Below are 14618 nucleotides of genomic sequence, written 5' to 3'. Positions count from 1 at the left end.
GTGTCCGGGCTTACATTTAGATATTTAATCCATTTTGAGTTAATTTTTGTGTATGGTATTAGGGAGTATTCTAATTTCGTTCTTTTACATGTATTAATAGCTGTCCAGCTTTCCAACCACCACTTATTAAAGAGACTATCTTTTCTCCATTGTATATTCTTGCTTTCTTTGTCAGAGATTAGGGGACCATAGATGTGTGGTTTATCTCTGGACTTTGTATCCTGTTCCATTGACCTATATCTGAACAAAGAAATTGTGTAAGTGCATATACATTAGCATAGTGCTGGTACTAACAGGCTTTCAACAAACTGTTCACATTTAAAAGCTGATTTCAGCTTAGGTATAAAAAAATAACAGTACAATGACAGGCAAATAGCAAAAGGTAATGTTTCTTCAGAATATTAAGCATACATTTAAAAATATTATTAGTGCAACCACCCTTTACATACTTTAAGAAAAACAAAAAGTACTGTTCAAAATGAATATGTCTGGGTTCATATATCTGTACATACATGTGGGTTTATATACGAGTGTACCTTCATGCTTTGTTATCTTCCCTGTTCCAATGATAGAAAAACAAAAAGTCATAAGTTTGTCAAAATAAAATAAACAAGATCACTGCAGATCATAAATGTGTGAGCTCCATATTCACAGAGGGCAAAGGTGACCAAGGATTTAGATTTTATAGTATAATAGAAGCTAAAGGTGCTCCACATGCTTTGGGAGATTAGAGCTGTCTCACAACGTGAAACCAAGGTGGTGAAGAAAACTGGAACAGGAGCCTTACTTACGGGCTTACGCGTGCTCAGTCGCTCAGTTGTGTCCGACTCTTTGCAACCCTATGGACTGTAGCCCGCCAGGCTTCTCTGTCCATGAGGATTCTCCAGGCAAGAATACTGGAGTGGGTCGCCATGCCCTCCTCCAGGGGATCTTTGCAACCCAGGGGTTGGACCCATATGTCTTATGTCTCCTGTAATGGCAGGCGGATTCTTTACCACTAGCACCACCTGGGAAGCCCCTCACTCATAATAGGAAGCAATAAAAAATTACTGTGAGGAAGACTCAAAATTGAATATCAAAAGAGTTAAGAATAAGAAGACAACCAAATGTTCACTTGTTTGGTGACTGAATGGGAAATATCTTCAACATCTCCAGTGGTAGGAAAGCCCGATCAATAAATCAATGTAAGCTCTAGTTAGGAACTTGGGGCACAGGTAGGCTGTGTTTCTATGTGTGGGTGCCAGGTGGAGTGGTGCTTAGAGTTCAAGTGGAAGCAATCCCCATACCATTAGAGAAGCAGGTTAAATAGACAAAGGAGGAGAATAGAAGGGGAAAAAAATCATTCCACTGAAAACTGAACCTTCAACTCCAAATTCTAAAATTCATGTGGAAAACTAATGCCAAGATGAAGTGCCAAAAACACCAACACATGAAAAGGAAACGCACTCACTTTGAATGAAGTTATGTTCAGATGCTCAGAGATATAAAGAAATAGTCTCATAGAAAGAACAAGAAACTAAGAAGTCAAATAGTAAAATAAAAACAAGTGTCTATGAAAAAACAATTAAAAAATTTTATAAATCAAGTATATAGTCATTGAAATTAAAAGAAGAGCTGGGGTAAACTCTAGATCAGACTTAGCCAAAGAGATAATTAATGAATTGGAAAATAATACTATAGCTAGTACCCAGAATCAGCAGAGACATAAAGAAAACATTAAAGAATAATTGACAGATAATTAAGACAGGCAATAAACTAAGACTCTAACCTAAATCTAATGGTACTGCCAGAAAAAGAGAAAAGATGAAATGGCATAAAAACAATATTCAAAGAAAAAATGGCTGAGATTTTTCTAGAATGAAAGAAAACATAGGTTCTCTAGTAAGAAGTGAATACTGAGTGCTAAGAAAAATAAACTGACTCTCAGTCATTTAATAGTGAAGTCACAGAACATCTAGAATAGAAAGGGAAGATGAATTACCAACAAGGAATAATTGTAGAAAACAAGGTCACCAAAGGGAAACAAGGAGGAAAGAGATAAACTTGGAGACTGGGATGGACATATACATATTGCTATATATAAAACAGATAACTAATTACAACCTACTGTGAGCACAGGGGACTCTGCTTAAAACTCCACCCATCTATATGGGAAGAGAATCTAAAAACCAGTGGATATATGCATATGTGTAACTGATTCACTTGCTGGATAACAGAAGCTAATACCACATTGTAAGTCAACTGTGCTTCAATAAAAATTAAAGAAGATAAGGAATAGTTGAGTTCTCAGTAATAGTAATTTTCAGAAGATAATACCTTTTAAACATACGAGAAATATCTACATACACATAGAGATAACACATACTGTACACTAGACCTTAAATGTTCATTACCTTAACTCTCTGGCAGGGCAAGGAGGAAGAAGTTGTATCATATATTAGAAAATAACTGGAATTTTCAGCTCAACTTCCACTCCTCACCCTTTGCACCAGGATGCAACAGCAGGCCTGGCACATGGGCATTTACTGAGGAACAGGGATCTCACAATATCATGAGGGAATTCATCCCTTCCCTGAGTGCTAACAAGTCTTCAACCAACAAGATTCTTATTCCTCCTCAGAATGGCTCAAATCATACAATGAATAACATGAAAGAAGCTCAATCTAAGGTGGTAGGAAGGGAGCAGACTATTGAAGTGTTTACTGTGAGACATACACAGAGTGAATATGATTTGGGGGTACTAATATAACACAAAAAGTGGTTGCATGTTACTCTACAAAGGCTCATTTAAACTTGCTGGAAAGTTTGGTATTCACAGGATGAGCTTTATGTAGGTGACAGTTTGATATTTGTGCTCAAGAAACTGGTTGAATTAAGATTCAGAGGGTGCAGGGAGGGAAAAGGTATCAAATAACTCAGCAGAAGAGTAAAATAATCTGTGAGGGTGAAATATGGGCTAGAAAGTCTGTAAGGCACACTGACATTAGAGGACCCCAAAAAGATGAATAATGGTGAGCTGGCCTCACTGAATCACATCTGTTAGATTACTGCTCTGTGGCTGAAAGGAAATTGTCCCCCGAGTCTTTGATCTGTGTGATTCCTGGGTCACTGAATACATCAGCTTTATCTATGGCTTATTACATCATAAGCCAGATTTTCTCTATGGCTGAAGCCTCAAAATTAGAGGGCAGATGCCTAAAGGGTTCAATTAATTCAACTACAGAAAGCATTTATTAATAGAGCAAAAGTTTTCAGTGTGGGTGTGGGTTTGAATTCCTTAGTTAGACAGTAGACTAGGAGGAGAAACAGGGCCAGCAGGAGGGTCCTGCCTTCCACCCTGCTTCTAACTCCAAGGTGAAGCTGGGCGAGCTGCAAATCCTGCCTCTGACCTTTGCATCTGCTGTGCGCTCTGCTTGGAACATTCCTCAGACATCAATATGGCTAACTTCACTTCCTTCAAGTCTTTGCCCATGTGTTACCTTCTCCGTGAGACCTTTCCTGGCCCTCACATCTAAACTTCCCATAGCCCCTTTACACATTTCTTCTCTCCTTTTCCCCCCAATTACTTATCACTGCCTAGTACATGTGCTACCTATTTGCTTTGTTTCTGGTCTGTCTTCCCTTCTCCCACCAAGGTGCAGACTCCACTAAGGCAAAGACTCTTCTGTTTTGTTCACTGATATGTGCCCCAACATCTACAGCTCACTGGCTGCACCTCCATATAAATCTGTTGCGTGTGCAAGTGAATCTTGCATAAGCCTCATGACAGCTAGTGTTCCCGTATTCCTGAATGCTAAGCTAAAAATACTTATCTATTGCAATAATTCAGATACAACTTATAAATCTAACCACATTCTGTTAACTCCAAACCGAGGTTAAGAACTTCCTCTAAAGTAATTATTGTGCAGTACATCCGCTTTTGTAGAAATCTGATCACTCTGTTTAGATCAGGCAATTTACATTCAACACTCAGATAAGGTATCTGAGCCCTCTGCTGACAACTAAACTAGAAACTGACAGATTGCAGGAAGGATAATGCTTTGGCTTTCTAAATACAGTACTGCCTTTTCTCAAAAGAGCTCAAAAAGAGAGAAAAAAGATCTGAAAAGGAGGAGTAAAAACCTTATCTATTTCTGCTAGAATGTTGGTTTCTCCATATATTTTCCTATCCTAAAGTCTAACAAAGAGATACCTGTAAAACGTTATAGGTAAGGTGCTCTTCACTTTCACTTAGGCCCAAATCAAAGAATCCAAGTAAAAGATCATGTCTCTCTTTATGGAATCATGTTCTAAACTGTCTACCTATATGGGTGCCTAGACATCAACCAAGAGATTATGAAGCTTAAGAGGAATCCAGATGGAAAGTTTCACAAGTGAAGCAATTCATTTGCTTCCATAACACCTTAGCTAATTCCCTTTTGTAATTATTGATATTTAACTTAAAAAGTTAGAAGGCTCACTGACATTAGAAGAAATTTTATACTATTGGGTGGATTTAGAAACTAGAATAACAGGTTTCCTCAGAGCAATAAATACTATTGTAATAGTAGCTAAATTTCCACCACTCATTTTCACTAAAAACTACATTCCCTAAACACATAACTTGGCTAAGTCTCTTCTTTCCTTGGGACTTCCCTGGTAGTCCAGTAGCGAAAACTCAGGACTCCCAACGCAGGAAGCCTGGATTCCACATGCTGCACCTAGGCGTTCACATGCCACAATGAAGATGGAAGATCTCAAGAGCCATAACAAAGACCCAGTGTAGTCAAATAAATAAAAACAAACACTCTGTCTATTGCTTCTGAACTGTGGACTCTGAGGCTGGCAACCAAGAGAACAAGCAGAAACAAGAGGCAAAGATACTGAAATTCAGAGACAAAAATCTGGTTTATAAAATAAAGCTTAGAAAAAGAACTAAATTACCTATAATCACAAGTAATTATCAAAATGGCAAGTAGCATAACAGCAAAAGCAAAGAAACTAAAATATTAACTGTACTTTCACTTATGTAAATCTATTTAATTTTCTGTAACCATAGCCTTATTCGTGGTATTTAATTGAGCTAATAAAAACTATTAAAAGGCAATAGGTTAATATAGATGGTAATTTTTCCTTTTCATTTCAAGGCTGAATCTTGTCCATTTCATCCCTTCTAAAATGCATTAAAGCCAAAAAAAAAAAAAAAATGCATTAAAGCCAAGAAAGAACTATCTACTGAGACTTCAGTTGTCATTAAGCTCTTGCCCTCTTTGAAAATAATATCAGCTCTCTTTAATACCTATAGGAAGCCACCACCATTATTATTATCTTGAAGAAAGAAGACTGTTTTTAATGATGTAATAATTGAATTTAGGGAAATAATGTAAATTAGAAGATTTTGTGTAATATTTTCTTTTTTAGAAGGTAGGATAATAGTTCTGACATCTAGAGAAATACTACTTTTCTGTAGAAATGAAATTGTAAACTCTACCACAAATTAATGTGAGTAGGTGTTACTCTCAGATCGTCACCTGATCCTGGAAATCATGTGAGCTATAGAAGGTGGGGGAGGGCAAGAAGGGATGGGGGATAGGGAGGCCTTTAAGCCTTACATTTCTCCCAGGTTTGCATTTCCATTGGAGTACCTGGCTAAATGGTAAAACCAGAGCTGCTTGTTCTGGGACAGAAGTCTGAAGCAACATGCAGGTGACAGACTGCTCTCTGCCATTTTATCTAGCATGTGGCAAATTAGTTTCAGCCAAGAGTCTCACTGTCTGGAAGAACTTGGAGATCTTCTGGTCCGAGGTGCATTCTCTCAGGGAGGGGATGAGCATTCTCGAGAAGCAGAACCTCTTGCAGCTGGGTTCTGTGAGCCAGCTTTGAACGGCAGCATGGTGGAGCTGCTAGCAGAAGGCAGGAAGACAATGCTAAAGCCAGTTTATTTCACCAGACAGTGACATCTCCAACTGCAATTTGAGTTTTGACCAAGTGGTAATAGGAGGGAATTGGGCCCTAGAGAGAGGGTCAGATGGGCTAATCACTAAGATTCCTTCCAACTCTAAGACACAACAATCCTTGACTCAGTCGCTCAGTAAACATTTGGGAGTCCTGTGTGCCAGCACACAACGTGATTTTCAATACATATCCTTCCTACACTACAGCCACCATATTTGTGAATATTCCAGCACAGCAGCAGTTTTTACTATATATAGTACATGGAGGGTAAAAATTATGGCCAAGCCTGTAACTTACATAGTGGAGCTTGAACTTGCACTCATCTTCAATCTCATCTGCACTGTCTTCATCAGAAACTTCTCCTTCTTCGGCATCATCGCCAAGGTGGTAAGGCAGCTTCTTGCCCTGAAATGAGACAAAACACCCAATTTAAAAATGAAAATTCAGGGACTTTTCCTGGTGGTCCTGTGGTTAAGAATCTGCCTGCTAAGGCAGGGGACACAGGGTCAACTCCTGGTCTGGGAAGATCCCACATGCTTCAGGGCACACACCTCACACCTAGAGCCTGGGCGCTGCAACACCAGAAGCGACCATGATAGGAAGCCACAGACCACAGTGAAGAGTAGTCCCCACTCACCGCAACCAGAGGAAGCAACAAAGATCCAGGGCAGCCATAAATGAATTTCTAAAAAATGAAAATTCAGCAAGATAGGGGCATGAGGATTAAGAGGTACAAAATGCTATGTGTAAAATAAGCTACAAGGACATATTGCACAGCTCAGGGAAATAGTCATTATTTTATAGTAACTTTAAATTGAGTCTAATCTATAAAAATATTGAATCACTATGTTATACACCTGAAGCTAGTATAATGTTATAAATAAACTATACTTCAGTTAAAAATAAAATACAAAATAAAAATGAAAATTCACAATGGCCCAAAAGTGGAAATAACCCAGTGTTTACTAACAGATGAATGGATAAACAAAATGTGGGACACATACACTGAAATACTGCTCAGCTTTTAAAAAGTGAGGAACTTCTGACTCTTGCTACAACATGGATGAACCCTGAGGACATTAGGCTAAAGGAATTAAGCCAGTCACAACAGAGTATTATTTGATTCCATTTATATAAGGTACCCAGAGTAGCCAAATTCATAGAAACAAGAAGCAAAACAGTGGACTCCAGAATCTGGGAGGACGGGGAGCTGTTTAATGACTATGGAGTTTCACTTTTGCAAGGAAAGCACTTTCTGTACAAGGCAATATGAAAGCACTTAACACTTCTGAACTGTACACTTAAAGAGGGTTCAGATGGTAGGTAAGTCTTATGTTGTATTTTACCACAATTAAAAATAATTTTTAAAAGTTGAAAAATGAAAATAAAATGTGTTATTCCTTACTTCAGACTGACTTGAAGGCAGATTGCTTGAATTAGGGACAAAACAAAGGGGGAAGAGGCTTTAAAGAAAAGGCATTTTTATTACTTCCAAAGAAGTATGCCAAAGATGCTCTTGAACTGTGGTGCTAGAGAAGACTCTTGAGAGTCCCTTGGACAGCAAGGAGATCAAACCAGTCAGTCTTAAAGGAGATCAACCCTGAATATTTACTGGAAGGACTGACGCTGAAGTTACAATACTGTGGCCACCTGACTCACTGGAGAGGACCCTGAAAGCTAGGAAAGGTTGAGGGCAGGAGGAGAAAGGCACGACAGAGGATGGGATGGTTGGATGGCATCACCGACTTAATGGACATGAGTTTGAGCAAACTCCAGGAGACAGTGAAGGACAGGGAAGCCTGGGGTGCTGCAGTCCATGGGGTCACAAAGAGATGGACATGACAGCAACTGAAAAACAACAATTAGGGGTACTATATTAACAAATGAAAGTCAGACCAGGCTTCTGTTTGAGAATATATGACTTGCCATAATAGGCATCACCCCACCCCATGTCCTCAGAGCAGTCTGTTCTCCTGTGCAGGTTCAAAGTGCCCTTCCCTCCTGCTGGCGACCCCTCTGCACAGAGCAGGCTAGTTTTTATCACAAGTAAGTGCAATGATATGCTTGCCCAGCTGGTACACACCCCTCATAACCAATCACTAACGTACGTCAGGAATCAGGGGCTTTTGGAAAACGAGGGGGAATTCCTATGGCAAAAGGGTAGAAAACCCAAGTTATAGAATTACATGCTCATTATGATCTCAGTGATGTATAAAAACTCAAGGAAAAACTCTGGCAAGAAATATGGTCCATCATTATGAGTACAAATCTCTGGGTAACAGCACTATGGATGAGAGCTATTTTCTCCTTTTCTCCATTTCCAAATTCATATTCAGAAAAAGTAAATAACCAGAAGGCATGGCCCAGCGGCCTGATAAGAGCTTCTAGGGCAGCTAACCATCTGTATCGGTAAAGCATCATACTTGCAAGCAGAAAGGAAAATTAATAGGAAACTGAATCCCTCCCCAAATCTTGGGGGTTTGGGGAGACAGAATCAGGCTCTGTGGTGAAGTGGCCAAGGTCACAGTGGTAGGCAGCCTCTAAAATACCCCCAGTGACTCCTACCTCTTGGTTTTCATGCCCTTCTAGAATTCCTTCTCGTTGATTGCGGGCTGGACCTAGGGCTCCTTCCAATGAATGGAAGACAGCAAAAGCAAAATGTCTAATAACTTTAGTTCTATGAGGGGATTCCTAAACACATAAAAATGAGGGAAATTCTTTAAACATAGAAGGATGTGCAAATGCTTGGCAGCCAAAATTAATAATACATTTCTAAATATCTTCGCAGACAACTAACCAGGCTGTCTTTTCTAAACTCAGGTTCCAGGAACTTCTAGTATTTCTGCTTTTCACACCATGACTGGGCCCACCTTCGGCACTCTGGATCTTTCCCTAATCCACCCTCCTAGCTCGGCAGGGCCAACAGCATAGTCAGATTTTCAGAGAACTCCTCCCTCCCAGTCTTTCTGTACCTTCCCTGATACCCAAGCACTTGGCCTTGGGTGCTTGGCATAGTGATAAATTCAAAGCTGGTTAAATCATTTGTGTGATGAAAAAAAAAATCTATATAAAGAATCCAAACTCAGGGTTTGAATACCTAAATAGTTTCTTCAAATTACAAAAGGATGTTTGTAGGTTTAAAAAGTTGGTATTTAATTTGCCTTCATACCACTATGTAATACAGTTCTTGTTTGTATGTGCTATTTGTGAAGTGAAAACTACATTCTTTCCCATAATATATATAATGTAGGTATAGAAATATGGGTATATATATACATTTTTACTGATTCTAATTTAGAATAGCAAAATATTATTTTCACGTCTTCCTGTATATCTTTAATAACAAGGTAGCTTGGAATTAAGGTATTGATGTCTATATATTACTTTAAGTCTTATTGATATAAGGCCCCTATAAACTGAGTCTTATATCTCTTCATTTTAGAGAGCACTGTAGCATAGCTAAGATAACATGTATAGCAGTACCAGAAACAAGGTGCTCAATTAGGTGGTGACCAGACATATTCAGGGATATACGAACCTCCTTCATCTATTCACCACCAGTTATCCAGTCAACACTGTTTTGAGCACAATGACAAACACCAAGATGGAGCTGTAGAGAAGACATTTAAACCATAGCGACAGCAATTCCCTCTTTTGAGATACCATCTTAGTCAACGTTTTTTCAACTGTTTTTAACTGGATAATTGCTTCACAACGTCATGTTGGTTTCTGCCACACCACAAAGTAAATCAGCCGTAAGTATACACACGTCCCCTTCCTCATGGACCGCCCTCCCTCCCCCACCCCATCCCACCCTTCTAGGCCGTCACAGACCACAGGGCCATGCACACGTCTCTGTGTTATACATGTGGTTTGTATGACTAGCTATCCATTTTACATATGGTGAGATGTTCCAATGCCACTCTCTCAGTTCACCCCCCTACTTCCCTGACTGTGTCCACAAGTCTGTTCTCCATGTCCCTGTCTCTATTCCAGCCCTGCAAACAGGTTCATCAGTATCCTTTCTCTAGATTCCATATATATGTGTCAATATACAATATTTGTTTTTCTGACTTAGTTTCACTCTGGATAACAGACTCTAGAATCACCCACCTCACTAGAACTAATTCAGATTTGTTTCTTTTTATGGCTGAGCAATACTCCATTGTATATATGTGCCACAACTTCTTTATCTATTTATCTGTTGATGGGCATTCTGACTGGTGTGAGATGATACCAAATAAGCAACAGCAATTCTGGAGTGTTGCACATGGTTCTGATACCACAAGAAAGAAAGGAAAATGTAACCACCATGAGCAGTAGTGATGGGCAGGCCCGGCAGCACTCACACTTCAAAGCCCTTTCACTTAAATGTGGCAGTAGGCACAGGGTAAGGTAAGTTGCCGTCTCAGAGTATTCACAAGGCATCCTCATTTTCATTCCTTTTACTATCTCATTAAAAGACAGGAGGGCCATATTTTCTGCCAGCTTTTCTAATGTTCCTGGTCCTTGAAAGATACATTTTCCAGGCAGATAGGAAGAAAAACAACAGAACAGAACATTATCTCTTAATGCCTTTTATGAACAGAGTTACTCATAAGGAAAATTATAGAATAAACTAAGGTATTCTTGCTGGGATAATCCCATGGACAGTGGAGCTTGGTGGGCTACAGTCCAAAGGGTCGTAAAGAGCTGGACACGACTGAGCAATTAACCACACATGCAAGGTAGAATTTTATGAACTTAACAGTGGTCCGTTGTAAACAAAGAATGACCCAAAAGTCCCCCTCTGATCTACATACTATTTCATGCAGGAGTTACGCTCAAGAATTAGACTGATTCCTCCATGGTATATGGAAATATTTCTAGACACCAGAACCACAGCCACCTCTTAGCTTCTAGCAGCATGGCCCTAGGAGAGTGGTTAACAACTCTGTGCTATCTCTACAGAATTAAAATGCTTGGGCTAGATAAGGCTTCTTTCAGCTGCAAGTCTGTGGAAAAATTACTAAGTTTATTATTATTTTTGTTCAAAAGCAAACATTCATTTAGTTTTCAGGAGATACACATACACACACACACATACAGAGCTGGCCCTCCATATCCAAGGGTCGATTGAATCCACAAATGCAAAGGTCCAACTCTACTAGACCATTCATGATGGACTTGAGCATCACAAATGGGGAAACAACCTCCTATGGATACTGAGAGATTACTGTGTATATCTGTGTGTATGTGTGTGTTTATGTGTGCGCATGTGTGTGTATGTGTGTGTATTGTGCATTCATGCACACTAAGTCACCTCAGCCATGTCCAGCTCTGCAATCTTATGGACTGTAGCCTGCCTGGCTTCGCTGTCCAAGGGGTTCTCTAGGCAAGAATATTGGTATGTATTAAATATATGGGAAGGCATGTGTGTATAATTATAATAATGAACAACTTGCCCATCTCCAAAGATCCAAAGAAGTAAGTAGTCATTCAAATACTGCCTTTGGGATCAGAGATGCTAAAGGATCTTAGCATCTAAGCAATGCTAAAGATTGCTCAGATGCTAAAGGAACTTAGGAAAATCAGTTCCCTTGTTGTTGCTTTAAATGGGAGTTTTCTGCCCCAACAGATCTAGGAAATCTCCTTAAAGTTTGGAGAAGGTTACTGCCAGCAAATTGACCACAGCTGTTTTGAAATACCCACAGCCCACATCACTGCCACTCCTTCCAATAAGTGTCTCAAGTCTTTTGGCTTTGATTCATCCTGGTGCCCATCCGCCCTCAGGCATTTGGGGCCCAACAACCCAAAGCCCAGTTATGCAGAAAGGAACTCAATGAGTTTATATCAAATATTCCTTAGGTTCCACTGTCCAAATGGACTCATTCAGTGTTTATTCTTCTGACTGCTCGGCTAAAGACATGAAAACATTTACAAGGTTATAAAGGTGGCCCTGAGCTTTCTAACCCAACTTTCTAGCCCAGTTTTCATCACAAGAGTTTACTTTAGCAAGATTTCAGGAACACTGACCTTAACATTATTTCTTGCATTATATAATTGGAGATTTTATTCAAAATGCTTTCACACATACAAAATGCCCAACGACATCTCTTTGATGGATTCAGCCTATAATTCTCATTTAACTGACAGAAAAACAGGTTTCGACCAATTCCAAAGATGAATACAACTTTTCCATTTGCTGTCCTCTCTTATCACCCCAGTTCAACTCTTGCTATGAAATTATACTGTCTGACTTTCCTAGGCCTCCACTGTGCTATTTGGTTTCTGTACATACCTCTTAAAGCAAAATATAGCTCCATTTAAATATTAATATTCTACTGTTTGTCCTTAGGTTTTCAGTTTCAAAACAATACAACTATCCAAAATGTTTTTAGTCCAAATACACAAAATTAAGTGGGATTAAGTGAATCACATCAGCAATCTGAAATCTCAAGAAGCTTTTCTCCCGGCTATTCCTTGTATTAATAATATTCATTTCAGGAAGCAGGTTTCCTCCCTGAGAAGATCTGTTCATGAAATGTCATTCTATTCGCCCACTGCTCCTCCGCACACACGAGTCCTATGGGGCGTTATGTCTGTGCCTGTGCTCCACTTTGAAGCCAGCTCTTCTCACTTACATAACCCAGGCTGATCAACCATGAAGACTTTTTCTGACAGACAGTTATTGGAGCTTGAAATGGGAGAGAAGAATCTGAAAGAAACGCTTCTGGATATGGACAGTAGGAGCCTCTCCTCTCATGTAACGCTTGTCTCCCGTACACGGGCTTCTCTCCAGCGTGACCCACCACTGACTAAAACATTCAACATTTGGCTCACAGTATTGATGCTCTTGCTTCATAAAAACAAACCCCAAAATACATGTTCAGTCAGTAATAAGCTTTTCCTAAAGGCATGACTATAAATAAATTGGAACAAGGTGCAAGGACAAGTCTAGACAACCCTTCACCCTTGAGTCTGTTATTGACTCTACCATTCTCTTGATAAACCCATTTTCAGTCTTTGAGAGAGGAAGGGCTTAGCAGATCATGAGTGCTTTTTGCTGCATTTCTGAGGTGCTTACCTTCACTAGGATTTTGCCTTTCAAACTTTGGGGGCTTGGAAGCTGTTTGGTCTCTCCCGTGTCAATCGCTGACAGGTCGAGTTTGTCTTGGAATATTCCTTTCAGGTACTGAGCAATTTTCCTTTGCTGCTGGACGCTGCAGTGATTCTCAATGGACAGGATGACTGGAAACCTGAGAAAAGAGCAGCACATTGTAAAGGCATCGGTCACAGCAACTCACAGGGACGTCTGAAAATCGTTCCGTGTTCATTATGTTCTTACAAGCCTGGTGACAGTATTTGTGAAAGAGGTGATGATTAAAATGCTTCCAAAATGAAAACAATGAGAGACACATTTTTTTAAAAAACCCCTCTGGCCAAATATACCTTACCAGGCATAATGGGTGAACTCAATACCAATCCACATGGGATGACTTAGTCTAATATTCTGCCTCTTTCTCCCTCACACATATATATGCACACACACAGTACATGTATTATGTCTCTTTTACAAGAAAAAATGAAAGAGAAAATTTTGAGAGATAAGAAACATAAAGAAAGAAAACTCATAATGTAATTTTGTCTCATCCATTCAAATTCTAGAAACATCTAGGAGACCACTATCATTAAATGCAATATATTTACTCTAAAAATATATATTCAGTACACAGCTTGAAAATTATTATTGAGGATAAAATAACATAATGGAATTTATGTTTTATAGTGCCTATATCAGGCATCTCAAAGTTATTTGTACAGAATTATATACTAGTCGTTACTTTTAGAAAGGGAATAAAAGGCAGGCATTCTCCTTTAGCACTCAGGTTTATATGCAGACATGTGAGACCCCATGAAGTGATTATCACAGACAGCCCGAGGAACTAGGGATGATTACATGAACTTACTCCTCTTTTGACTTTGTTTTTTCCTTGGAAAAACAAATTCAGGCTTATTTTTCCCCCTAGTTTTCCATCACATATCTTCTGAAGTAATAGGCAATAGATTTCTTCATAACATACAAACCAATATTTAAATTGCCTAATATGTCTGTGTGGAGAAAAAGTTTTATTTCTGGGCTTATATAACAAGCGCAAGCTCCACAATACAGGCTATGACCTTCTGAAATTACATTCTATCCTCATTAGTAAATCTCATGCCAGAGGTAACATGAGAGATGAACCTCTGCGACTGAGGCGGGTTTGGTTACTTGACTATAATTTGTTTACTCTTGTGTCCTCACATGGGTCTCACCCAGTGTGTTAGAAAGAGAGAAAAACAACAAACTAGCAACCCTGACTTGTCTATGCAATCACATCAGGGAATTCTAGCAATGAATTTTAAAATTATCAATTTGTTGACAAAAAGTCTGTGTCTCTTAGTGTCTAATGATTCTTGGTGTATAAAGCACCGCTTCTCAACAGGGGCAGGGGCGGCTGTGTGGCGCCCCTCCCAAGGGGACATCTGTCAACATCTGAAGACATGTTTGCTGGTCACACTGTTGTGAGTGGGGACTGCTACTGGTGTTTAGCGAGTACAGTCACCAACGTACTCACTGTCCTACAATGCACGAGACAGTTCCCCGTAACAAAGAATAACCTGGCCCAAAATGTCAGAAGTGCCAAGGCTTGAGAAACCCTGGT

The 14618-nt window shown here is 39.5% G+C and overlaps 1 protein-coding gene across 1 annotated transcript in view; it reads right to left on the bottom strand.

Annotated features, from left to right (window-relative positions):
- Window positions 1-14618, bottom strand: part of PLCH1 (phospholipase C eta 1) — a 228752-nt gene that overhangs the window by 45039 nt on the left and 169095 nt on the right. Inside the window, exons 10-11 of the mRNA XM_065942637.1 lie at window positions 13001-13172; window positions 6232-6339 (exon numbers count right to left, since the gene is read on the bottom strand). Of these exons, the coding sequence (XP_065798709.1) occupies window positions 6232-6339; window positions 13001-13172 (280 nt within the window). The remainder of the gene's footprint in view (window positions 1-6231; window positions 6340-13000; window positions 13173-14618) is intronic.

The sequence above is a fragment of the Muntiacus reevesi genome, chromosome 8 (assembly GCF_963930625.1).
Source record: "Muntiacus reevesi chromosome 8, mMunRee1.1, whole genome shotgun sequence".
NCBI lineage: Eukaryota > Metazoa > Chordata > Mammalia > Artiodactyla > Cervidae > Muntiacus > Muntiacus reevesi.
The sequence above is the reverse complement of the archived record's forward strand: the minus strand, read 5'-3'. Positions and strand labels throughout refer to the sequence as shown.